General features: G+C 37.4%; 3 protein-coding genes across 4 annotated transcripts; all 3 read right to left on the reverse strand.

Moving 5' to 3' along the window:
• Positions 1 to 584: 584 nt before the first annotated feature.
• LOC137735494 (uncharacterized protein At2g39795, mitochondrial) lies at positions 585 to 2,997 on the reverse strand. Its single transcript, XM_068474926.2, has 2 exons — positions 2,245 to 2,997; positions 585 to 1,018 (listed from the first exon to the last, which is right to left on the reverse strand). The coding sequence occupies exons 1-2, from the start codon at positions 2,769 to 2,771 to the stop codon at positions 838 to 840; spliced, it is 708 nt and encodes a 235-aa protein (XP_068331027.2). The 5' UTR covers positions 2,772 to 2,997; the 3' UTR covers positions 585 to 837.
• A 4,380-nt stretch (positions 2,998 to 7,377) lies between these two features.
• LOC137733668 (uncharacterized) lies at positions 7,378 to 17,437 on the reverse strand. Of its 2 annotated transcripts, none has more exons than XM_068472818.2 (9): positions 17,011 to 17,437; positions 15,912 to 15,958; positions 15,097 to 15,221; positions 14,586 to 14,775; positions 14,109 to 14,411; positions 11,862 to 11,951; positions 10,972 to 11,769; positions 10,456 to 10,874; positions 7,378 to 9,626 (listed from the first exon to the last, which is right to left on the reverse strand). In XM_068472818.2, the coding sequence occupies exons 1-9, from the start codon at positions 17,279 to 17,281 to the stop codon at positions 7,913 to 7,915; spliced, it is 3,957 nt and encodes a 1,318-aa protein (XP_068328919.2). In that variant the 5' UTR covers positions 17,282 to 17,437; the 3' UTR covers positions 7,378 to 7,912. The 2 variants fall into 2 exon arrangements, with proteins under 2 accessions (XP_068328919.2, XP_068328918.2); XM_068472817.2 differs by having other exon boundaries at positions 14,574 to 14,775.
• A 2,806-nt stretch (positions 17,438 to 20,243) lies between these two features.
• Positions 20,244 to 26,438, reverse strand: CPK1 (calcium dependent protein kinase 1). Its single transcript, XM_068474388.2, has 7 exons — positions 24,605 to 26,438; positions 23,402 to 23,545; positions 23,113 to 23,265; positions 22,508 to 22,623; positions 22,188 to 22,355; positions 21,390 to 21,614; positions 20,244 to 20,645 (listed from the first exon to the last, which is right to left on the reverse strand). Exons 1-7 carry the CDS (start codon positions 25,422 to 25,424, stop codon positions 20,538 to 20,540), a joined length of 1,734 nt encoding a protein of 577 aa, XP_068330489.2. The 5' UTR covers positions 25,425 to 26,438; the 3' UTR covers positions 20,244 to 20,537.
• Between the last annotated feature and the right edge of the window lie 1,487 nt (positions 26,439 to 27,925).

A 27,925-nucleotide genomic window follows, 5' to 3' on the forward strand; every position in this document is an offset into this window, starting at 1 on the left:
TCGATCCATTTAGCTATTTGGCTTTTTAGATCGGTTGGTTGCTGTTAAGATGCATCTGAAGATTCTGAGTCTGAAACTGCTTCTTCAGTGTGGAGCATCGCTGCTTCTACAAGTAATTGTTGCGCTAAATCTTGGAGCTAGGCAACTTTGTCCTTACTTTTTGTGCTTGTTGACTTGGATGAGGATGGGCTATTGTCCGATAATGATTGTGCTGGAATGACTAGAGGTGGAGTAATGAGAAATTCAGAGAGGACCTGACTGATGACCTTCTGGTGAATTAATTTATCCCACCACTTGACTAATCTTACTCAAGCACAGAGTAAGGACAAAGTTGTCCAACTCCAAGATTTAGCGCAACAATTACTTGCAAAAGCAGCGATGCTCCACATTGAAGAAGAAGAAGTTTCAAACTCCAAATCAGATGCATCTTCACAGAAACCAACCGATTCAAAAAAAAGTTTAGGGACCTAATTTCTAGACTAGTTTTTTTGAAAAAATAGTTTAGGGACCTAATTTCTAGACTAGTTTTTTTGAAAAAATAGTTTAGGGACCTAATTTTCACTAAATTGGCAGTTCACCCTATCTACATTAAAAGGGTAGAGGAGTGGGTTAAGCCTCCCAACGGATTAGCAATAATGTGGTTCAAATTCGCCCTTGACAAGAATCTAACCTAAGACCTCTCACTTACAAGTGGAGGAATACCACTAGACCGTAGTACTAAGCGACATTTCGCCAAAGAACTCAAACGTAGACTAATTAAACCATAAATGGACACTTACTGTTGAGATCAAACCCTCATTGAAACTGCTAAACATTTTTCTGGGTCTCCTAATGAACCTAGTAATCCTTAGCCTTCTTGTTTTCAGAAATGAATATTCCCACTGATTTGAACCATTGCATAAGATTACGATGATCTTTGACATAAAGCCATGCTCGAAGAAACGGAAACAGACTTTCACTCACACCCCGCTCTTCTACGTAATTGTGGAACGCGTCCCTCGTCGTTTCATCAAGATCTCTGTCAGTTGAAGAACAATTCAACCCAAATATACATCAGTTTTTCATGCATAAATCAGAGCACATGACAGGTTTAATTTCTAAAGAGCAAAACCAAATTATAAAAGAAAAAAAGAAATTCAGTAACTCAAACCAAGAGCAGCACCGAGGGATACAATAATCTACAGTGCTTAACGTCACTTCGCCAACTGGCGTTACCTGCGCTTTCGTGTCTCTCAGTGTGGTCAGCACTGGGTGTTTCTGAGCAGCGAGGCTTACACCCATTCGCATTAGTTCATCCAAAGTTCCTTACCCTTATGCACGAATTATTGAATAAGGATCGTTGGATACAATAATCTCAGTGACAGAGTTAACATATATGCTTAGGAAATGATTTCCGCACACCTTTATTTTTTTTTCTTTTCTTAGCCACTGGACTGAACAAAACAAATGAGGATCAAGGGTTTCAACTCTCAAGGACTAAACTTGAGCCGATATACCTTTCAACAAGAATTACAACCAGAGAGAACAACTACCAACTCACAAAAATACAGTCATCACTGAGCTAGAGAAGCGTCCAAAAGTTTCACTTCTCGATTAGAAGGGAATAGAGGAGAAGTGTTTTACAGACAGAATCATAAAGTCATCCTTACAAAACAAAACCAAAAGAAAGAGCTTCTCTTGAGCATGTTTACATAACATCTAAATGGACTTTTTACTCTTTTTGGTGAAGAAAGGGGGAATGCAAGTGAGCTCACTAGCAAGCAGCACCGAAATAGTTCGTTCTTGCTGGGAACTGAAACCCGTTTCTGTAAACATTTGCTTACATAAATTTCTACACACATTAAGTACAGGTCCAGTTGATCTTCTTATCATTGTCGTGATAAAGGCGACTGACTACACAATTTTATGCAATTTTAGAAGCAATGAGACATCCAAATCCTATCAAGAAAAGATAAAGAACAAAAATCCCAAGCACTTGGGTAAGATTTCTACAAAGTCTGGCTCCTAGTTCCACTTTACACCAAGTCCAAACATATAAGATTGATAATTCCGGCCCCGTTGAAACTAATCATGTCACCAAAATCGTAGTTATTCTCGAGTTTCTAAAACAAATTGCTTAGTTTGTTCCTCAGTAAGATCGAAATGCAACCACATATACTGTAAATTAAACTTTAAACCCTAAACCCTATGGGCAAATTGGCAATTTGAATTTTATTAAAGAGAAGGAAGGAGAAGAGATCTTACTCAAAAACAGGGCCATTATATGTGGAAGCAACATCAAGAGAGCTCGAAAAATCGGCATTTCTGCGCAAGGAGACAGAGTGAATTCCCAAAGCATCCGGATACACAGCACAAAGAAAATGCAGAGACTCCTTCTGCCCGGGCTTTGAAACGTCGAGGTGCAGGAACAACTGGTTCGTGTCATCGGCATCCTCGTCTTCTCCACCTTCGCCATCGCCGGGAATTATATTGGCCATTCGCATTACCGATATGGTGATCTCTTCACGGCCGTAAGTCCGCTTGAGAGCCGGGCCGTTGCCGTCAAGCGAGCCCTGGACGACTGTGAAGGGCGATGGAGGGTTGATTTTTGGGGGAGGGTTCATTTTCTGGGCATCGATATAGTGTTCCTTGAGGGACCGCAGGATAACAGAGTCGACGGCGGTGGAAGGGCATGCGGTTGTTGAGTGGGGGCGTGCTATCGTGCGCCACGGGTAGTGAAGTGCGACGCCGAAGCGTCTTGCCGCTGCTGTTGCTATGGCTTTCCTCCACATTTTTGTCTGTGATTTCGGCAGTGGCTCGACGTCCCACTGCGGCGGTGCCGGCTTCTGCTTCTACCAACTAAGCGGTTTTTCTCCAAAGTTCGAAACCCGTCGCCCCTTCTTTGTAATAGAATTACATGAATACCCTTTTAATAAAATATGTGAGAGGGATTGTCGAAGCAGTGATGGTGAGCATCTTCAATACTTGTGATAAATTTTAACAATTAAATTATATAATAAAAAATATTTTATTATATTTTTTGTTAAAGTAGAGAGGGTTGTCAGAGATGGTAAGTTAAAGGATGTGTTCTCCACACATTTTTGATTAATTTATATATTTTGATATTTTTCAAATCATCGAATCTGACAATAAAAAAAGTGGTGAGGGATCCTCAACACCGTCCTATTTCATTATATTACATTCATATCTCAATTTCATTAATTTAATATCCCTTTGGGGTCATTGAGATAAGAAAAATCGTTTCTAGTCTATCTCTTTCTATTTCTATATGTATGCTTTCTATATATATATGCTTTCTATATATATATGCTTGTATACTATTCTAGTATCCTTATGCATGACGATAACCAATTCGGACGTTTTGGTCGGACTTTATTATGGATTTCTGACACATTTTCTTGAAATTTATTAGTTTATTTAAGAAATTAATTAGAGATTTAATTTGATTTTGTATCAGGGATTTGATGATATTTTTGGTATTTACATATTAGGATTTCTTAAGTTGTGTTCTCTATAAATATAATTTGTAATTTAGTTTGACAAACAAATTAGTCAAGACATAGTTCTCATATTCAGAACTTTGATGTGGGTATGAACTCATAGGACACACTAAAAACGACATGATATTCTTAACTTTGATGTGGGTTACAAAAAGTGAATGTGTATTTAGCTGCCACACCAGGCAGTACGCCGAGGGCAAGCATATCTTGGTCTATGGGGCTTGGGTTAGAACTCATAACCCCAATCTGAACAGCAGTTTTTTATTAGCTACCCAACCATGGTGGATGGGGGAACCATACTAACGAGGGTTTAAGGGTGCACATTGTGTGATTTCACCCAAGAGTAAACAAACCAAGACCACCATAATGTCATTGTGCATTCCTTTTAAGAGTAAATTCTTTGTTATTTGTTTGAAACTTGGAATATGTTTTTGCCATCTAATGTTATGTAATAATGTTTTATATTTAGAAAATTGTTTTTGTTAGTACTTTAAAATCTCATTGTGCATTCCTTATAAGAGTAAATTCTTTTCCTTTCTAAATATAAAAGGATAATACTAAGGAGACTAAATTTGTGAACCAAATGGTGAATCACCAATAGGAATCACGTTTATCAATGCTTAAGTAATAATCAATCATCAACTTCCGTATCATTTAATTTTCAAAATTTTACCTACAAATTTAGTATCCCTAGCATCACTCAATATAAAAATTTCTAGTACAATGAGATATTCTGATTGTCAATAATAACACCATAAAGAACGAAGTTTTTCAATTTTATTATATAATAAGGTTATGTATTCAAGTGAACTTTAAAGTTAGAGTTTTGAATTTTATTTATTTATTTTTTTCATGTGTGATTGTTTAAGATTGAACAGATTTTGATTATCTAGGGAAAATTATGTTTGTAGCTTTTTTACTTATAATTAATGACATTTGTAAACTTACAATTAGTTAGTGCTAAAGTTTATTTTGATTCAAGTGATTGTTTTCTAACATCAATACATTGTTTTAATTTTTTTTTAATACTATCTTAAGGAGGGGCTTTTTTATAAATTTCGTACAGGACCCCCGAAATCTCAAAGACGGCCCTATTCATATCTCTCTAATCTAATGTTTTTGTAGTGCATTTCTTATTATTTACGCTTGGTTTTTTGGATACTTGGTAAACCCTCATCCAAATACAACATCAGCGTTGGAAGAGGTCTTAAATTCTAATCCTGACTCTCCCAATTATAAATAAAAAATAAACCGGTAGTGTTGGAATTAATTCGAGATTTAATTTGATTTTGTATTTATGGTTTTTTGGGGATTTACATATTAGGGTTTCTTAGAGTTTGTTCTCTATAAATATAGTTTGTAATTTAGTTTGATGAACAAGTCAGTCAAGGTATAATCCTTAATTTGGAGTTGTCTCGTCATTCTTGTTTATTGTTTCTAATTAATAATATTTGTAGTTTCATAATTTGTTTGTTCGTCCGTTTAGCATTGAATTGTTTTTTTTTTTTTTTGCCCCATTTTTATTACAATCGACATTTACACAAGGGGACACACTCTGAGGACGTCGTAGGAAAATTGCAAGATATTTATCACCTTGATGTGGGTTTGCGCAAAAAACGAATGTGTAATGAAATGCACACTCTGAGGGCAGGCATATCTTAGTCTGCAGGGCCTGGGTTAGAACCCATAACCCCAACCTAAACATCAACTTTTGATTAACTACCCAATCATGGTGAATGGGGACCCTACTTACCCAAGGGCTTAAGGTTGCCCTTTGTGGGATTTCACCCAAGGTGAACAGACTAAGACCATCATAACCTCACTTATTATGCATCATCAGGCAACCAATCACTTTAATGCACTGCTTAATTACAAGTCCACGCTACTAGGCTCGACAATATCATAGAATTTTGTAAATCCTTATAAACATATTTAACATCCGATCTCTGTCTGACGTGGGACTTTAGCAAATATTTCCTAGTTTATAGGCTCTTCGATGTATATTACTATTCCATTATTAACAGAAATTTGATTATGGCAAAACATTCTCTTGTAATATACTTTCTTTGTCGATCCTAATTTCACAAGAATTGCCCAATTTTTTACAGATGAAATATTTTGTTCTGAAGAGAAATAGTTTGAGCAAAAAGATTTTTCTGTCCCCAATTTCTATGTATTTGGAATAAAAAATGCAACATAAATACATTGCTCCTTGGTCAATTTGCTATTTGTTTGAAACTTGGTATATGTTGTAAAATGGAAAAGTAGTGTTGGCTAAGGAGTGTTCGGACGAGGGATTTGCACGTAAAGAGATTTCAAATCTCTATCTAATGTTTTGCGGTGCATTTCTTATTTAATTTAGCCTCAGTTTTTTGGATATACAATATTAACGTTGGAAGAGGTCTTAAATTCTAATCCTAATAAAAAATAAAAAAGAGTAGTGCTGGAGTATACTAGTTTATTTAGAAAATGAATTGATTTTGTCTTACGGTACTTTTGGTATTACATATTTGGGTAGCTTGGGTGAACCCAAGTAACCCCAATTAAACAGCAGTTTTATATTAGCTACCCGACCATGATGGATAAGGAACCCTACTAACCTGAGGGCTTAAGGGCGCACTTTGTGTGATTTCACCCAAGGATGAACAGACCAAGACCACCATAACCTCACCTAGTTAGGAGGCAACCATTCACTTTAATGCCCTGCTTAGTTACAAACTCACGCTACTAGGCTCGGCAATATCATAACATTTTGTAAATCCTCAAAAACATATTTAATATCTAATCTCTGTCCGATGTGGGACTTGAGCAATTACCTAATGATTTGCTAAACATTGTTAAAGATGTGAATATGCTCTGATTTGGCATAAAAATTGTCAGATTGGATATTGTTTTTACTTTGTTATTTAAACAATTAGCTTCCTTATATCACTGTGATTTCTATGTCTATTGACTAATAGTTCTGGTAATTGTTGAAGGACTCGGCCTGAAGGACGTCAAACGAAAGTAATGGCTGCCAAGATATGCATAGCCCTTCGATCGTTTGGTCGGCCATTAACGGAAAACGTCAATTGGGGGGGGGGGGGGGGGGGGGCTTACGTCTTAGATTGAATTGGTGTTTTTCGATCACCTCATGTTGATAAAAAGTCCAGAAAACAGTTTGGAATGAGTATCAAGAAACAGTTTCTCGGCATAAAAACAAAAACGCAATAATTGCAAAAAGACGGTTGGATAAAGCAAAACTCCAGAGGTTGCCCTGAAGTAAGCTCCTTGCATTGACCCTTTGCAGTGGATCAGAGGTTTCTGGATGGTGGGGTAATAAACATCATCAAAGAGGATTAATAAATGAAAAGTCTAGTAAAAACCATAGCCGTTTTCGTGTTCATCTTCTTTGCTGGGCAGACCCTATAACCCAAAAAATTCTAGATTTCCAAACTTAAAATGAAAAAGGAACGCCTCAAGTGCGTCTCAACCTCCTAGGCGCGCCCCACAAAACAGAGGCGGCAATGTTGAAGCCCCACCTCCAAGGCTGCCTACGCACGCCCTGAGAGTTTTTAAAACACTGGTTTAAAGTAAAAAGCCTTTCTAGCACTGCTTTATAAGGACTCAAGTCTTATCTCACCAGACTAAATTACGTCACTACAGGCTAAGTTCCATCACAAAAGACGTCGTGACAGAACTTAGTCCGAGGGTTTGGCTAATTCATCTGTCACCATTTGCTTCACATTAGATACAAGTCAACTGCGTTCTCTAAGGGTCAGGGTCGGAAGATGCATTCTTTCAATCGCGCGATTCTAACATACTGACATTACGCTACCTCGTCTTACGCAAACCTTTCCAAACTTCCGGCATTGTACAGGAAAAAATAAAACATTCATTAGGAAAGAAGCTAATCCGTTTTTGTTTAAATACCAAAAACAATGTGCTCACTGCTCCGTCCTGTATCCTGCCAAGGCAACTCGAAAAATTCAGGATGTCGGCAGAGAAGCTTCGACACATTCACCGCTGTTTTCTTTCATGTTACAAATAGCAGAGTACACAAAACAGTTGATAACGCAATTGCCCAGCCAGAAAGCCTATCCCCTACACTTACTAATACAAAACCATTGACCTACTGCTTGTACTAATACAATTGCATAATCGTTCCGACTACAAACTGGTGTAAAATTGTGAAAACTTACGCTCTCATTGCAACTGCGAAAATTTGGCTCGGTAGTACAAAGAAAAAGGGAAACAATATCGGTAAAGCAAACAGAATCATCCAATCCTCGGAACCTGAGAAGGCCGATTTATACCTTCATCAGTATCGAACCATTCTGGGTGACAACAGCCATCCCTTGCCTCTAGTATTGCATTCAAGTTATTCACCCTCGGACAAACAGAGAACTCATAAAAACCACACCACTGAGTTTTTACTTCTTCCGGGGCCTGTTGTGTTTAACTTTAATTATTCTTCGTTGAGGCTTGTCACCATCACCGCCACTGGAGCCAACTGAGAAGCTGCCCCCTAAACCCTGATTCGCACCGAAACTACCAGAGGCCTGAAATGGGTTAGGGTTCTGTGGGTTGGTTAGGTTCTGTTGGCCTTCAAATTGGAAGGGAATCGCCGCTGGGGCTGTGGGTGTATATCCAAATCCAGAGGCAAGTTGTGAGTTTGAAACAGGCTGTTGACCAAACTGGAACTGTTGACCAAAACCTGAGACTGTAGGCATGGACGCCTGATTACTGTCTTCGGCCATACTGTCTTCCATACTCATTTGATCATTATTACCTGGGGAACCAAATGGAAATGCAGGATTGGAGTTGCCAAATGGAGGCTGTGATGGGGCACTACTAGGTGCAGCTGAAGTGAATGAGAACATGGAAGTTGAGGATGCACCATTTGATGATCGAAACATAGATGCACCGTTATTTGTAAAAGAAACTGTGGATGCTGCAGAAGTAATAGGCGCACTGATAGTAGTAGCAGCGGCAGACGAGGATCCTCCAAATGCAAAAGGCGCACTGTTAGTAGTAGCAGCGGCAGTCGAGGATCCTCCAAATACAAAAGGCACACTGTTAATAGTAGCAGCGGCAGTCGAGGATCCTCCAAATACAAAAGGCGCACTGTTAGTGCTAGTAGTAGCAGCAGTGGAGGATCCTCCGGATACAATAGGTGCACTGTTAGTAGCAGGAGCAGCGGAGGATGCTACATAAGAAAACCCAGTTGACGAAGATGTAGAGTTCAAAGTGGCAGCAAAAACAGGAGATTCAGCAGGTTGCCAACTGGAAGCAAATACATTAGGGGCAGTGCCAGAGCTAACGGAGTTGGCCTCCAATGAGGAAGTAGAAGAACCAAGAGCAGTACTGGTTCCTGAACTAGGGAGTTTGGTAGTAGAGGTTGGGCCAAAAATAGAACCTCCAAAAGAGAAAGCTGTGTTTCCAGCAAACCCTTGTGATAGTGGGGATGCTGATGAACCAGGTTCAGTGGATGAACTTTGTGCAACAGATGCAATTCCAGTTGCAGCAGACGAGGCCTGGGCAATAGGAGCAGATCCACTGCCAGCACCAAAAAGAGAACCCTGGAACTGGTTAGCAGGACTTGAAATGGCAGCAGATGTGCCAGCAAACAAAGTGCTGCTAATGTTACCAAAGCCTTTGTCTTCCGTGTTCTTGCCTCCAAATGATTCCTTGTTCTTGCCTTCAAAAGATTCCAAGGGAGATTTTACTGGAACTGGTGTGACTACAGTTGAAGCAGTAGACGATTCAAATTTGACTGTAGGCGTGGTTGAAAATGAAGGTGCTTGAGCCAAGCTAGAACCATTGCTACTGTTGGTGGTGAATGCAGTTGTAGAGAAGTCAACAGTGTCTCTGTTGGCAGTGAGACTCATGCTACCCGATGAATTTGGACTTGTCACATTACTGAAGATTGAAGGAGTGGAGGAAGTAAATAGAGGGCTTGATCCATTATTTATATTTGAATTAGGGGTGCCAAAGGAGAATATGCCTGTGGTTGATGGTGCAGATGATACGGTAGTTTTAGTTATCACAAAAGAGTCTCCAGCATTTGAATTACTCTTATTAACTGCTTCACCTGATCTGTGTGGTTGGACTACAGAAGTTGCACCAGATACAACCGCATGTACACTGCAGATGAAAACAAAGATAAATAACAAAAATTTTGGCAACACGTAAAAAAATCAGAAAGTCACCCACAATCACATACATAATGAATGGGATATCCACATGATACGACCGATTAAATATTTTTGTTTTTAGACATCCACTATTTTATTGCAAAAGACAATGGAACAAGGGAAAAACGAGTGGTCAAGAAGACCATTGAAAAGAAAAACAAGGAACAGAGAAAACAGTTACATTTTGAAAATATAGAAAACAAGCTATTGTTTTGTTGTTCATTCAATAGTTGTATCAACTACAAGTTACAACCCATCACAGAAGCAACCCCTCAAACCCATTTCCAAACCTATCCACCCGCCCATCACTAATGAACAATCTGGTTGGGGACAAAAGAACCACCACCATTAAAGCTAACCGCCTTCACCACTAGAAAAGAAGGTTATAGTTCTGAAAATGCAGTGAATTACTCTTGACAATAGATTAATTCCTCATTGCCACCCTTCAGTGAGCACTTTTAACCAACATTTACAGGATTGCCACCCTTCAGTGAGCACTTTTAACCGACATTTACAGGCAGTGTGCCTTCATGGTATTAGGTTATCTACCCTCAAGGTCTTTGGACACACATATACTATGACAAAATGAAAGACAATGGAGTAGTTTCATTCCATTTGTCCCTTCAGAAGCTTAGTTTTCTATACACTTGAATCTCCACCTATCTTTTCATATGAAAGAAAATAATAAGCATAAATAAATGCAACACTCAAGAGCCCTCAACTATGTTTTTCATCAAAACGTAAAGATTGAAAAGAAACAAGCGATTTAACACACTAACCTGTTTGAGCTTTCAGCATTGGAGTGTGAAAAGGTTGCATTCACGGATTCACCAACTGCAGGTGATGAAGTAAAAGTAGACTCTGGCAGTGCAACTTTGTCAACACTCTTAGAGCCTAACTTAAACAGAGGAGTAGCTGCATCTGAAACGTTAACTGAAGTAACATTACCCCCATAGTTAAAAGTGGGAAGACCGGGATGCGAATCTTTCGGTAGATCAACTTTGTCATATGTAAAGGATGGCTGAGTAGCTACTACACTGGGCAAGACTGTCAAGCTGGATGAAGCTAAACTAGGAGCAGCTGAAGTCTTCACTTCAGAGTAAACTGTCGTATTATTGGTCGAAGATGCCTCAACCTTTCCTCTTGAATCAGATGCAACCACATTTGAATCGTCATCATCATCCAGATCCAGAAAATCCTGCAGACAATACCCATAATGTTCAAATTCCATGGTACCAGAAAGAATAAACAAGATAATCAAGAACTTACTAGAAGAGAATAAAGCGCAACTATACCTCATGTGCACTCATCTTGAATGCCCGTTTCTTTTGTGGAGAATGAACAGAGTTTGATGCCGCAGAAACTGTAGTTTTAACATTTAGCAAAATATCCTTCTTTTCTGTTGTAGAATCTGCTCCATTTATTTGTAAAATTGAACTGTCAGAAGGAGCATCGATCCTAAATGGGCCATTTTCTCTAACCTTATCCTGCTTTTGAGAGGTGAAGTCTTGAGGAGCACCGATCCTAAGTGGGCCATTTTCTCTAACCTTATCCTGCTTTTGAGAGGTGAATTCTCGAGCATCTGGTATCACATGATCAGCGGAAACATCAAACTTATAATTGAAATTTTTATTATTATTATGTTCGTTGTCCAAAAATTTTGGTGAATCCACATCCTCCAGGCTTTTCCGAGCCTGACCATATAGCATTGATGGGGAAAGCTTAGTTGGCGATTTGTCTCTCACAGTATGGAGATTGGGCTCAGATGATTTCTCTTTTGGAGAGACCAACTTATCAAGCTGCTCAAGTATTTTGGACGCCATTTCACTGGACTTTGAGGGAACAGTAGAGAAACTTGTACTAGGACCTGAATTGTCTCCAGTTTCTGGTAATGCTTTGTGCTTAGGTTCACCCAATGATAGTGGCTTCCACAAGTTTTGAGCAGCCTCAGAACTTATTCTTGCCCCACGAATGGCAGTAGTAGGGGAGCTCAAGCCTCTTGAAGACAGAAGATTAGGTTTTTGACGAATTCTCCGAATAGGACCAACAGATCCTATGTCATTGTCTAAGACTGAGAATCTGCGCTTCGAGGCCTACAAATAAAAACAAACAATTCAAATGACATAAATCTGGAGGTGATTAGTGCAAATGAAGAGTAGCATTAGATAATCATCAGATATCATACCCCTTGTTTAGATCCAGAAAGTTGGCTTTGCTCCCATACAGACTGAGATGATGAAGCACCACCATAAGCATCAACTTTCGACCCAGCACCCTGAAATACAAGCAAATACAAAGTCAGGGCCCAAACTCCCAGTAAACATATATGATTTTTTTAAAGAAACGGTTGTATGAAGATCAAGAAACCAACAAAGGGATCGGTCGAGAAGACCAACCCAGAACACAGCAAATAAACAAAACTTAGATGAACATAGAAAAGACCCAGCACAATCAGCTGAGAAAACACCTAGAAGACTTTAAAGGATAACCACTTTCTGATCTAGCCTAAGCAAAAAGAGAGAGATTCCCTGAACTCTGAGGAAAAGGAAGCCGGCAACGAGATCCTTCTAATTTTTTATTTTAGTTAACAGATATCCTTCTATTTCTCTCCATCCAAATGACCCAAATTACCGCATGGAACATACAATCCATATGACCTTGGCTTTCTTGCCCTTCCAAAGCCAAAAATGGCATTCATTAAAAGATAAGTTTTTGGGATTGACCAAGTGAATCCCAGTAAACATTCAAAACCTGAAGGGGATCTGTACTTTTTCTTATACCCAGAAATCCTCAAACCTGCTTTGGGAAATCGGATGTCAAATTGGAGAACACTGTTGAGAATATCGCATTTAAGAATGGGAAAAATAGAACAAACTCCGGAAATTGAAAACAAATAACCAAGATAAATAACACCAAGAATTTACGTGGTTCGGCAATATGTGCCTACGTCCACAGACAGCAACAACAATCTTTCACCGTATCAATAATGAGTACAACCAATAATCTTGCCAAATCTCTAGAACTAGGACTTGACGAAAAACCTGAAGGAACAAGAACAAGAAATACACCATCTCTTTTCTTTTCTCTCACACACTTTACAATATTCTCTCACTCTAATCCCCTGAGTGGTATACAATTTATTGTTTTGTTCCCAACTCAAAACTAGTACAATAGTCCCTTTAAATAGACATAATAAAGGTCTTCTTCAATAAGGATTACTAATCCTAATTGGAATCTAGTTATGAATCCTTCTCCAATTGAGAAACTAACTCCAATTGGGAAAACAATTTAATCCTCTAAGACTATAATTCCTTATAGACGTAAGACAACTTATCATGGGCTGGAAAAAACCCAACAATCTCCCCCTCCAGACCATGAGGAAGGTATACAAAAAAAATTGGATTACTCCTCTTGACCAAACTCCCATTGATCGAACATTTCATGACCAGACTCCCCCTGATCGAACTACCCATAATCAAGCTCCCCTTGATCGAACTACTCATTAACCAAGACCCTCTTGATTAGACTTCTCTTGACCAGGCTCCCCCTGATCGCAATACCCATCGTCATTGGCAAAGGCAAGTATAGACTTCTTTGCCAGAAAACATCGCTTATTGTCATCTTGGTCCAATCAGCATCAAACATACTTGCTGGCTTGCTCCTAACAACTTCAGTAAAGCATGTCCTCCTCTTGATTTCCACGTAACCTAATTAAAGCGGGTTGCACCCTCCATTCTAAACAGATATCAGCCAAACCTGGCTCTAATAACACTTTTTGAGAATATCGCATTTAAGAATGGGAAAAATAGAACAAACTCCGGAAATCAAAAACAAATAACCAAGATAAATAACACCAAGAATTTACGTGGTTCGGCAATATGTGCCTACATCCACGGGACAGCAACAACAATCTTTCACCATATCAATAATGAGTACAACCAATAATCTTGCCAAATCTCTAGAACTAGGACTTGACGAAAAACCTGAAAGAACAAGAACAAGAAATACACTCTCTTTTCTTTTCTCTCGCACACTTTACAATATTCTCTCACTCTAATCCCTTGAGTGGTATACAATTTATTGTTTTGCTCCCAACTCAAAAATAGTACAATAGTCCCTTTATATAGACATAATAAAGGTCTTCTTCAATAAGGATTACTAATCCTAATTGGCATCTAGTTATGCCAATTGAGAAAACAACTCCAATTGGGAAAACAATTTAATCCGCTAAGACTATAATTCCTTATAGACGTAGGACAACTTATCATGGGCTGGAAAAAAACCCAACAAACACCGCTCAACCCTGCAATCTTTGGAAGGCAGGAAACTCTAGCAAATGGCTACATAGATACCTTGAACATATGTACCACATGCCGAATCACTCAACTAAACCAACATTAATTGAAAAGAACTATTCTCATAGCAAACAAACCTTCAAAGTACTCGTTGTGCGGACTCGAGAGTATGGTGTTCGAGCCATGCTGTATATAGCAGACCTGCCATGAGATCTAGGGGTCACAGAACCATTTTGTGGAGCCACGCCACTGCCAGAATTCCTTGGCACAAGTGACATCGTTGGCGATTTTGAAGGAAATGGCAGACTGCTCAAAATAGGGAAATCTTCATGGTGTGTTTGACCTCGCAAATTTAACAATGATGGAGATACTTTTGAAGGCCTACTGCCCATGTAAGCTTTTGCGAGTTCTGCAGGTGAAGCAACTTCTTCATCAAGGACCTGAAGACATTTTAACCACTAAATGTGAAAAAAAGCCAAAGTGAATATTCCATAGGAACTATCATTCCACAATTAGTTTAAATTAAAGATAAGCTCGCACAAGACCATGGCTTTCACAAACTAATGAGCCAAAATATACAAATGGAAAGTAAGTTATCATACACTAGCACTAACAATAGGGTTTGAAGCAAGGCGGCTCTCAATCCCATTTTTGTCTAGCAACGGAGTTTTAGGAAATTCCTCCTTTCTGTCATGAGAAACCACCGACTTTGAAGGTATCACTTCAGACCTTTTCTCTTGATTCTCAATTGGCACATCAACAGTTCTTGAATGCAACAGCTCTGTCAATCGATCAATCTCAGATCTGCAGAGGTGATTAACATTCAACATCAAGATAAGCCCATGTTAGAAGAAAAAAAGTTCCATGATAAACACATGTTCAAAGAAAAAAAAAATGTTCTAAGCCCCAAACACGCCATGGATGAAATCATAAATGCACAAGTGGTACACCAACCCCCATCAATTCCATTAAGAACACACACAAACATACACTTCATCTCTCTCTCTCTCTCTCTCTCTCTCTCTAAAACATCATCCCCATTCATCAATAGTACTTGGAAGTAATACCACGAAGTATATATCAACTTGACCAGACCAAAAAAGAAGTATGCATATAACAACTTACCTGGTAAAGGTCTTCTGCTCTAAAATTTGTTCAAGCTCAGTGAGCTCGCCTCCATCACCAGTAGTACTTGGATGACTTGGACCGGAACATTGACCAATTGGGACTTTTAGCACTCCAGGAAGATCCTTTACAGTGTACATTTACATACAACATATTGTCAAACATGATATCAAAACCATAAAAAAATGATTAAGAATCTATGAAATGAATTGAACTGAAAATTGTTTTACTTGAAAATAAATAATAGCATACCATCATAACTCAATCAAAATAAAATTTACACATCAGTGGTAAAACAACAAGGAATAGTGGGCAACAAAAAATGTGTGGATGTAACATGGACTACTCTTATACCAAAGAGTAAATATGTGAATAAATAGTCTATTGAGGATATCAAGTTTTTATGGGCCATTATCTGTTCCTTAATAATGTCCTCTAACATAACTTTAGTAGTGTAAAGCCAAGCAGTGCACTTGCAGGAAACTTGAGATATTCACTTAACCCTAAAATGTATTCTAAGACGCGCGCAACATAGAAGAAAATCAGGGTACAAAATATTTCCCGTGAACATAAATTTCGAGTCTAAATAATGGGAGGGAAAAAAAGTTCACTATGCTTATAATACTCAAACACAGGGCCCAAGAAAGATCCAAGTATCATGATGTACTGCCTAAAAATAGCTCCAGAAAGAAATGATGTAATCTCATCTAAAAACAGGACTTTTAACAAAACAATAAGCATATAGCTTACTCCCAATCACTAAGCGCAAAGCCCAATCAGTGCTAAAATACAAATATCTAACACATTAAACTTACCACAGTAACTTTTTCTTTGTCCTTCACCTTTGCTTCATGGTTTACCCCTGATAAAGTAATGGAAGACTAAATTCGTAAGTAGTTGGTAAAGAAACTAATAAAGCAATCTCAGTCTTAAGCTCAGAGGAGAAGGCAGAGAAAAAGTTTTTTATTTTTCTGAAAAGGGCACAGAAGAAAGTTCACGATGGCTAATCATAATTTTTTCATTTTATAAAAATGAAGACATTTTATGATAACAAGTACAAGGCATGCAAGATAACATGGACATACATGCAACAGTATGTATGAACATACTTGCATTCAAGAAACAAAGGAAGGAGCCACCGACCAACTAAATGTTAAAGTCACAATGACCACTTAAAAAGGTGCAGCATCCTTTCAAAGAAAGGATACAGATGATTTTTTTAATATTTGAAAAATTAATAAGGATGATATATTACTCATAAATAAAGTGAAACAATAATTAAAAAAGGGTAATCAGGGGATTTTGGAAGATATACCAACATCAGACTCTGTATCAATCAAGCTCAATCTTACAAGAACTACTTATTGATCATACCAATTAACAATTTACAAGAGAATAAATTAAACCAGCAGTAGAATAAGGCGGAGCAAGGATTCTTTGTCTTCCTCCTACCAAAAATAAAGGATTTTTACGTCTTCCTAATAGCGTAACTCTGCATGTTATGTATAACTTGAAATTCAGAAGACCAACTTGAATTTTGGATTCCGTCGATTGCAATTTCAAACAGTTTTCATTAAACATGATGAACTTCCAGGTTTTTCTTATAGACGCCACAACTATTGTAATGAAAACAATGAATTCTAAGTCTCACATACCTAGCTTCAAATCAACAAGAAAATATCAAAGAAATCAACCTCATTACATTTCACAGCACAAAAAACTCAGCCAGAAGATAATTGTTAAAAACATGGAAGTAAAATTAGCAAAAACAGAACGAAAGGTGTCCCTAACAACGAAATCCCAACTCCACATTAAATGATTAAACCCAAACAAATTCCCCCAAAACTTAGGGCACAACTAAGAAACCCATGGAATAGTTAACAGAGATAGTCACGAAAGCAGTAAAAGCCGAACCTGTAGAAGTCGACTGAGGCGGAGGAAGGCGTTTGCGAAAGACGGAGGAGAAGAGGCGGTGGGCGCCGGAGTAAATGAGGCGCTGAGCCGGATCGACGAGCTTCGAGAGCCAGCCATCGTTGGCGGCGCTAGGGTTTCGTAAAATCCTTGGTGGCCGATCGTACGGTGTTGCTTGGGTGGTCCGTCGAAACGGCGTCTTCCGGAACTTGCCACCCGCACCCAATCCTTCGTATGCCTGCTTCTGCTTCTCTTCCCGCGCGGGCGACGCCATGAGAGAGAGGAGAGAGAGGAGAGAGATAGAGAGAGCGCGCTAGGGTTTCAAAATTTTGTGGGGGTAGAGAGAGGGATGGGATTGCAAATTAGGGTTTTTAATTGCACCGACCGAGAGTGGAAATGAAGGGGGCCAATTTGATATTTAACGAAACGTGTCGGGGACAGGGAGAGAGTGACAGAAATATGGAATGATATTTTTTTTATTTTGTTGGGGAAACCACAGGTATATGAAACTAGCTCTAATAAATTCGGTTAAAATGAATATGGTACTTTACCACTGGAAAAAAAATAATAATTTGTATGCACCGTGTTTCGCATTCGATCCTCATCAGTTTCTTTTTATAAATATTTAATAATTTATTTCACTAATGTTATCGTTTAAAAAACAATGAAAAAAATAAAATAAAAATAACAAAGATTGGTTTTTTTTTTTAAACAATAAGATATTCATTGGTAAGTAATAGAACACGTACAATCATTGAGGATAGGGTACATATAATGGGTCTCGATAAAAATATTGCCGAGAATTTCAACCCAGTCTAACAATTTAACTAAGACTGGTTTTATATTTTATTCAAAAACGTTGATAAATTTCAAAAATAATTGTAAGAATTCATCTTTTCAACCGTTTTGATTAATACCAAAAAAATTGTTTGCTATAGAATTTAAAGTTACTTTAGATCTTAAAATTCAAGAGCCAATTAAAAATATAAAAGGTTATATTCAATTGAGATTTGAAGGATCTTAAAAGATTTCTATATTCATGAAGTTAAATGGAGTTTCATACATTTCATATGAATTTTAAGGGAAATTATTAGAAATCTTATGGGTTGAGACTTAATTTCTTAAAACCTATAAAACACTATAAAACCTCTCTAAACTCATTAAAATCCTTCATCTTTAAAAATACTTTAAACTCCAATCATAATTGAATACATATAAAGTTTGATAAACTACTTTAAAATCTGAAATGAATACACTCATATTTCTCTAGAGTTTTATAAAGGGTATTTTAACAAAAAAACTCCGGGTACTGTTCACTTCAACGAAAAACCATATTTTTACACTAAAAGTCAATCTTGGTATTATTCACTTTAGTCTTTACACTTTATTTTGTCCTTATTGTTCAAACTCAAAATTTTCAAGTCATTTTCATTAGTTTTTCTTTTTATAAATTCTTAAAATCTTAATTTAATACCCATGAACTGTATTTAAAATCTGGATTGATTACATATGAATTTGTAAACTTTTTTAAAGTTCTAATTGAATACAGCAAACAAAACAATCGACATCCCGATTTGGGCTTCTTCCTACTCTACTAGTAACTCCCTGGCCTACCGCTCTCCCCGACGTCGAAACCGTCCCCCGTCAGCAACTTCCTTTCCTTTTCTCCAACCTTCCATTTTCCCCTGGTTGGTCTGATTCTCTTTTCTTATTTTCCATATTTTTAAATTCTCTGGTATATTTCCTCCTTCCATTGTTGCAAAGTAAACATGGAACCAATGCTCCTACAATAGTTCCAAAAAAGTTTATTAAACAACTTCAATGAGAATCCGAATTCTAATTCTCCTTAATCCATTTTTCTTCAGTCTCAATTATAGATTAGTAAAACAAGCTGTATTTTTCTAAAAACCTAAAACGCAAATTTAAAGGTTTAGACAACATTGTTTGCTAAAAGTGTCTTTACACTTCAAACTCATCATTCACGTAAGTAGAACCTTAGATCTCTATCTATTAGTGAAAAAGGTTACCAATAAACCATAGTGACAATGGCACTTTAATTAAACTTCGTAAATGTTTATCATATCTTGTTTTTAATCAACACACTTTGGGGTGGTATACAATTGGAATTTTATTTTATAAGTATTTACTAAGGACCAAATTTGAAGACCTAGTAAGTTTAAGGGCTAAAGTGCAGGCAATTCAAAATTTAGATTGATTATCTAGTTTTGCATGTTGAAAATATACCCACAAAAACATGCTACTCCGTCAAATCCATAAGCAGTGTTCTACTAATAAATAGAATCAATATATTTGAGTCAATGGGGTGTTTATTAATTTATTTAACAAGTCGATAAGGATATTGTGAGAAAGACTTTGATGGCACGGGTTTACCACCACATGACGTCTTGTAAAGACGTGTTTTCGCATGCAGTAGGTATAGGAGGCACTGCTAGCTTGGTTATGTGCTATAATCTGAAAATTTTTAGATGCAGATGGTTCTGCCCCAACTTTTGTCTTTGTAATATCTACCCAAGGTCCCAAAGTGTTGCCCCCTCTTCCCACGCGAGGGTTAAAGCACTGACGAAACCATATGGGTGACGTTTTCAACTAGGTCTCCTTGTACATGTGGTATTCCATCTTAGGTCGGTGAAATTTAGTTACTACAAGCACATTGTCATAATCAACCGGTTACGCGAAGTCTACACATATGAAGTATTTTTATTTTTATTATTTGATAAACAACATCATTGGTTAAATTGTTAGTTGTTAGAGGGAAAAATGAGCGATAGAGATCAAACTTGCACCAGAATGCATAAACATGATTGTTTTCCGTCACAGCAGTAAAACGTCATCTGCTTTTAAGTATTTTAATTTAGAATTGTACTTTGGCTATGTTCAATCAAATCAAATATAATGATTTTGAGTGGGAGGGAGCGGGTGGGCAAGAAAGTGGGATACGCTCATGCAGTTGGATGCTCTAATTCCTTCCTTTTGCATGGCGCGCCCACAAAGCAGAAAGTTGTGAAAGCACTTTTCTACCCAACTACCATATAAACTAGTTCTTTCAGCTTACTTTTAGAAAGAGGGCACATTCCACATTTCAAAACTCCCAACTAGGATAAAGTGTTCGAATTTCCGAAATAAATAAATAACTAAAAAATTAAATAACTAGGAGAGTGTTCGTATGGTGACAATGACATAATAAATCAGTGTATGTTACCATCACAGCTCGTAAATGTGTCTTTCAAACCAAGTATGCATATATTCATTATCGATACAAAAAAAAAAAAAAAAAAAAAACATATGCCAATAAAAGAAATTTCTCCTCGCTGTATACAATACTGAAAGGGCTCCGAGTTTCAGATTCAATATCCCTCGGATAAATTCGGATAAAATAACCCGAAATGCCTGGCTCGACATGGAAGAGCAGTTAAGTACCTTTCTATACAATCTTAACACCTCAAAACAATGAAGAACGAAGCAGGAAACCCGAACCCCTCTTTGTTATCTATGAGCTAAATTTCAAGTGCTTATCTAAATGCTATGCCGAAGCTACTTTGCAATCCCTTCTTACCGGGGCCAACAAAATTTCCTTTCTGCATCATGGCTACAAACTCGTTGTAATCTATGCGTCCATCCTGCAATAACAAATCAACACGGTAACTCTCACATACAAACAGATCAGAAAAGATGGCTTCACGGAATAATTTCTCGTGTATGCAAGTAATGATAATATTGCAACAAAGAAAAGGCACAGACTATTGACACTCGGTTCTCCATTTCGGTCATCATGAGTGTAAACCCCAAACCCACTGTACTATTTTGAATATCATCACCATAATAACAAAGAGCACTGCTTGACATTGCAGTCATTACTTTGGCCTTAAATTCGTTAATTAAAGCAACTAGGCCAAATCCCAATTTCTCGAAAGAAGACATACGGTCTTGCTCCCTAATCAGTCACCGTAAGGCTTATGAGGGTCCATGAAAGCAAAATACTACTGACACAGTTTCGAGCTTAACAAAAATTTGCTGCATAAACCGACACAGGACTTGAGTTTACATGCCACTCGTAATCACATGATTAATATGGTGCATATAGCATGCTTCTTGTGGATTATAACAATCTGAAATGGAACTACCATGTCAATTTATACTATATATCACTCTTCCAATATGTGAACCTGTTGTATTACTCTTCAAACTAATGCAAGTTTACTTTTGAATTAAGTCAAGTTTCATGCTGATACTGAATTTAGACGCTCAGGATCCATGTCTTATTTTGAGCCACATCATCTTTCTACGCAAGGAAATAGCTCACTCAACTATTTTCCCATCCTAATATGATACAAATGCTGTATTGTTAAGATGTAGTCACTTACATTGTCCTGATCAACTTCTCTTATCATCTCTTCGAGGCGAACATCCTCTATGCCAAAATCCTCACAAGCTTGTTGAAGCTCATCCGGAGTAATATAGCCACTTCCATCCTTATCAAAGTAGGAGAAAGCTGCAAACAGATGATCTTCCCTCTCAATTTTGTTCAGATGCAATGTTGCAGCTACGAACTCCCCATAATCAATTGTTCCACTGTTGTCGACATCTGCCTGCAAATCAGAAAGGGTATTCCTTTATGATCTTGAAATCTGGATATACTGATATCGACGTTTTTAAGAAACAAATTATCAACCAGATTAGCATAATCATGTGTACACCCCCTATGGCTGAAATTCAAGAATTATAGCATTTATGATAACTAGATTCCATAGATAACAAAGGAAACTGAAACTGTCACTTGTCGATATTCCCTAAAATTTGCTTTTGACAAACACGACATCAAAGAGAGAAAATAAATTCACTTAACTTCACTTTTTTTTTTTCCTGGACATAAAATACTACTAGTATTTCTTCTTCTATTGTTTTATTTCTTAAAACAGGTCAACATGGCTAGAATGACCATGGTGGCTACGGCTGGACGAAGCACTGGCCAGAGAGGGTAAGAGGGGTGGCGGCAAAAGGTTAGAGAGATAAGATGAATTTGTTTTTGGTCAAGCTTATCTGGAGATAAAATGACATTTATGAGGGCACATGGAGCTTTACTACTATGCTACTTCTTGACATCCTGAAAACGTAATGAATCATTATCGTTTAAAGTACTCCAATTCTGATCTGGTACATACTGCTTGCATTAGATCATAAATTTCAGACTCCTTCAGATTTGCTCCAAATCTTTTCAATCCGATCTTTAGTTCGTCAAAAGTGATTTGACCACTGTTGTCAGTGTCTATCATCTTGAACATTTCTTTCAGGCCAGCTATTTCTTCTACAGACAAGTTCTCTGCAATGACCTGCCAAATAGTTAAAAAAGAAATCATCATCCTCCTTGGTGAATGACTATCTGAAAATACATGTTTACGTTACTAATTGAAGTTCTGGCCAGAAGAAAAGAGTTATTAACCAAAGGCATCTAAAGTATGCGTCTGGTACAATTAATACTTACTCTGAGAGCCATTTTCTTGAGCTTGTTCATAGCTGAAAATTGTTTTAAGCGACTTAGAACTGCAGAATCAAGAGCCTTATCGGGAGCCACACCATCAACTTGCACCCAGGGGTGGCCTGAAAGGAATAAAACCTACCTAATCAATCAAAAGTAAATGGCATTCCTAAAACCAAATAGCAATTTAAAAAAAAAAAAAAATTATATATCTAAAGAAATGCCTGTATCTTTATGTGTAGCTGCAGAAATGATCTCAGGAATTCTTAAGAGGTTTATAAAATTAAAGATTTAATCACTTCTACGGTAACATTATTGTCGGTCTGAGAGACAATAAAACAAATGAAAATACCCACAATACGCAAATGATGTGGAAGGAAATTCTGTCTTTCTTTTAAGTCAATGGAGGTAGATGTTGCACGCATTAGAGCTCATAGCAGAACCCATAGAGGCAAGCATCAATGAGGCAATTACTCAACAGTCAGATTCACAGCATTAAGATTGACTAACAATCCAGAAGAGTACTTAACGTACAATATTATGACCTACTTCCAAATACAGCAACGAAAAAATAACTAAATAATATACAAAAAGTGATGGAAGAGACTCACACAAAACTTCATGGGCCGTCAGCCGCCTTTTGGGGTCTCGGACAAGCATTCTCCTCACTAAATCTTTGGCACCATCAGAAATACTAGGCCAAGGGTCTGATTCGAAATCTAGGTCACCATGCATGACCTGGTCAAATATTCCTTGCTCATTTTCTGGGGAATTATAACAAAGTACATTAAGAAGAAAACAATTTGGAAAACAGTTACAATCAGTAAAAGTAAGCTCATGTTTGTTAAAGCATGATATGAAGATCAAGAATCAAATATATAGCAAGTCAAAAGTTCCCACCAGCCCAAAATGGCGGCACCCCACTTAACAGAATGTAAAGGATCACTCCTGCGCTCCAGACATCTGCTTCTGGACCATAACGCTTGCGTAACACTTCAGGTGCAACATAATAGGGGCTTCCAACCACATCACTATATTTTACTCCTGCAAGGAGGCAAGCATGAATCTTTCAACTCTAGATTCAATCATCAATTCTGAATCATTTTATCATAAACTCTAGTTATGTAAGCACCAATGAGTCAAAAAGAGCACTGAAAAGAAGAAAACTTGTCCAAAAGTAACAATTAGGAAGCATGGATTGAATGTAGGGTCGGATTATACAAATCCCATACATCATGAGATGCTTTTTGCAGTCATTACTTCTATTTGACTATTTGGGAACACAATGACTACGAAGCTCTCTGAAATCAGAACATTTCCCAAACTGCAAAAGAGGTTGGTTCACTAAGTGAACAACCGAGACAAATGGACCAAGTTACAAAAATAGAAAGAAGATAGTCTGAAGTCTCAAATACTCAACGAGTACGATTGCGAAGTTAATGGCTGAACACTGTATAATAAGACATAGTGAATTGTAATTTTTTTATCATAAGTTGCCATCCAGGTCTCAGCTCAAGGTGCATAGATTATGGAATGAAATTGAGCACAAAATAATGCCAATGTAAAGTTACTGCTCTAGAATATTACAAGTACTGCTTATTTAAGAAGTGACTAACATGGAAATAACTTAGGTTGGGTTCCTTATGTTCCAATAAAATTTTAACTTTTTGGTACTAAGCTCAAAGATCATTCCTATCATTTAAAATCTACTGATTCGAATTTCAATCCACAATAATCGATAACGTTTGACCTCAAGTCCCATTTTCTCATAAAATTCACAATTCTGTTTGTGAAATATAATCTGTCAAAGTAAAAAAAATTTGTGATTAACAGTACATGTTCTTACATCTTCAGCAGACTCTGATATTCAAACTCGTTCTCAAAAATTATAATTTTCTTGGAGAAACCAAGGAACCTTATGCAAAGTATTGTAAATTATAAGTTTTATTCAAAGAGCAAAAAGAATTCTCTGGCACATTTTATGCAAAGTATTGTACTAGATAATGGGCAAGATACGCTTAACAATCTTGATCATCATAACTGAAACGACAATACTAATATGAAATGACATTGATAATATGAAAACCACACGATGATAATTACCTGGCTTCAAGAAAATAGATAATCCAAAATCTATAGTTTTGAGAAGTGCATCCTCATCCTGACTGACAAAGAGAAAGTTCTCCGGTTTAAGGTCTCGATGCATAACTCCCAATGAATGGCAAGCTTCGACCACTCCAACTATAGTCCTAGTTAGCTCAGCCGCCTTTCTTTCTGTATAATGCCCGCGCTGGATAATCCTATCAAAGAGCTCACCTCCTGCACATAATTCCATAACAACATGAACTGCTACAGCATCCTCATAAGCTCCCTTAATAGAGATAACATTTGGGTGGTCTGCCAGATGGTGCATGATCTGAATTTCCCTCCTCACATCCTCCACATCCTCATCAGTTAATAACTTCCTTTTTGCAATTGATTTGCACGCATACTCTTTCCCTGTCGCCTTCTCCACACACAGAAACGTTATTCCAAACTGCCCCTGTCCAAGTTTCCTCCCCAAACTGTAAAACTCCTTTATCTTTCCGGTTTTCGTTTGTAACACCGAACCAGCCTGAAGTCCTGCACTAGGAACCCTCTTTATCTGCGGTGGCTTCTTGGGTTTTGCGGATTGTTTTGGCTCAGTTTCAGGTTTTGCGGATTGTTTTGGCTCGGTTTCTGGTTTTGGTATTGTCACTTGCTCTGGTGGTTTGTCTAGTACTGGCATAGGTGACTCAGGTGCCTTAGGTGATGATGCCTCATTGACAGGTTCTCCGTTAGTATGAACTGAGTCATCGGGAGAGCGGTTTGGCCACATGACAGCTGAAACTGATTGGAAGAAACCATTCTTGGAAATGCTCGGTCCAACACAAGTGTTACCCATTTCGACCAAAACTCTATTCCTTCCTTAACACTTGCTTAACATCAAAATCTAACCTTCTCTATTGAATGTCTCTTAGCACAACACATAAGATCTAATTTCGGAATCCGACAACTATCGTTGATCAAGTCAAACTCTCCTCCCACTCTCTCTCTCTCTAGACTCTAATTTATACACTAAAGAAGCAAGATCAAAAGCTTGGATTTGTAACCAAAAAAGTAAAGCATCAAAATTTCTACCAAGTCAACAGACAGAAGTCACCCTTACCAACTTTCTTTCTGAGATTGCATCAGACTATAGCACATGAACTCTTGTGTTTGAAAGAAGAAACCCAGAAATCATAAACTCAAAGTATAATTTTCAGAAATGATAGATAAAAATGGTCAAAACCTTGCTTGATCAACGACTAAATCTACAATTACTGACAAGTTTGAGATGAAAAAACCAAGGAAAATAAAGGGCAAAGAAGTAGTCAGATGAGATCAACAAACAAATGAATCAAAGGCTATCAAATTTGAACAATTCAAGCATGGTGCTGCAAAACCCAACTGAGAAAAGGAAACAGGAACTGAGTAGGACAGGTAGAAACAGATAAAGGGCAAGTAGCTAGTAAGTTGTAGGTGAGAGAAAGATAATGGGCAAGTAGCTAGTAGGAATGGACTGCAAAGAGAATGGGGGTAGATTTTCCTGTATGTCTCTATCTGCTGCCACTGGAGAAGCATTATTCTATTTGGACAGGTTTGTATGTGAATGTGAATGGGAGGAGGGTGAGGACACAGAAGCAAACGCGTTAGGTCCAAATAAAAAAAAATCCCCCGGCTTTCATGGTTCCTTGTGTTCAATCATGTTATCAAATCATCAGCTGTAATATTGTTGAAAAGATTCAGATGTGTATTGTTTATTACGAATGTGTACGAGCTCTACCCAAAATAGGGGGACATGAAGAAAATTTTCAAAGAATCTGAATCTCTTTTCTTTTTCTTTTTTGTTGACAACGGGGTAAAAGCCGTGAGAAATGGAAAGATCACATTCACATTATCTCAATTATATCTCCAATTACCAAGTAATAATCGACAAACACAAACGAAACACACTGCATAACAAACACAAACGAGCTAGATTACCAACAAAATTTTTTAACGATCCTTGGTTGGGCCTATGCCTTACGCATTTTATAAAGTGTTGGGTCCACCCGGCCCAACGATTTTGGAGACTTAGTTCACCGAAAACAATTAAACAAGAGTTCTCACACTCATGTCTAATGAATGTTTACCAGTTGGAATAATGCAAGGTAGTTATTTGACCTGAAATACCACAATTATCTTGTGGAGACATCTTTAACCATTCGATGATGCGTGATAACCACATGGTTTGTTCTACGCATTGTTGGGGTCACAGACTTATCTCTTTATTGATGTTATTGATAAGCAACTTCAAGAGTTGAATAGTTGTTTTAACAAGGCAATTGCAAAGTTCCTCCTTTGTGTGGCATACTTAAACCCAAATCACTCATTCTCAAATTCTAGCATTGAAAAGTTAGTTCATTTTGCTCGATTTTCTCCAAAAGATTTTTATGGTCGAGAGCTCACACTTCTTATAGATGAACTTAAGAATTATATTTCTAACAAGCATCTACATAATGAATTTTCTTGATTGAAATAAATTAGTAGTCTTGCATAAAAATTAATAGAGGCAAGGTGGGATAAATAGTATCTCTCGGTCTACTTGCTTGTAACATTAGCATTGATGATAGCTCGGTGTATACAGGGACGGGCCCCAGGCCTGGCTGCCCATCTAGCCGACCCCAATTCCCCTCAGCCCCACTCACTTTAACTCAACCCAAGACCTGTTCCTCAAACATGTTGTGATTTGCCATTTCAACAAAGTCCTCACTTTTTTAGCATTATCCTATATTCCAATTATGTTTTTTAAAACTAATTTTCTTGCTTTTTCATTCCATATCAAACATTGTTTTTTTTTTATTTTTATTTTTTTGTTCACTTCTTACAAGTAGTTTATATGGAATTATTTTTTTTTTCTTGAGTTTTTATTATGCATAAGTATACATTTTAAGGAATCAGACTCATAGATTCCCTAATTAAATGTATTTTTTTACGGTCAAATTTTGTTTATAGAACTGTTGTATATATTGTACTTGGAAGTCAATAATATGTGCGAAAGTTGGGTAATATATAAAATGTTCCACTAATAGAATTTGGCTTCAAAGTTCAGCTTACGTCAATTTTGGTTTTTGGATTCGTCTTTGGTTGTATACATTGAGAAAAATGTATTTGATTCTATTGAAAATGATGATGTGACACGACGTTTGCAAAATATGAGAATATGGCACAGACAATTTGTAAACACAAAAATACCTGTAGCAAATTAAACAAGAACATGTGTACAAAGAAAATTTGTATCCATGTAAATGTAGGGTTATAATCTCTTTACAACTAGATCCTCTGATTCGGTCCCTGAAGATGAAAAAAAATGTAGTGTTGTTG

This window comes from Pyrus communis, chromosome 7, assembly GCF_041283825.1.
Source record: "Pyrus communis isolate YQ-2024b chromosome 7, ASM4128382v1, whole genome shotgun sequence".
Lineage (NCBI taxonomy): Eukaryota > Viridiplantae > Streptophyta > Magnoliopsida > Rosales > Rosaceae > Pyrus > Pyrus communis.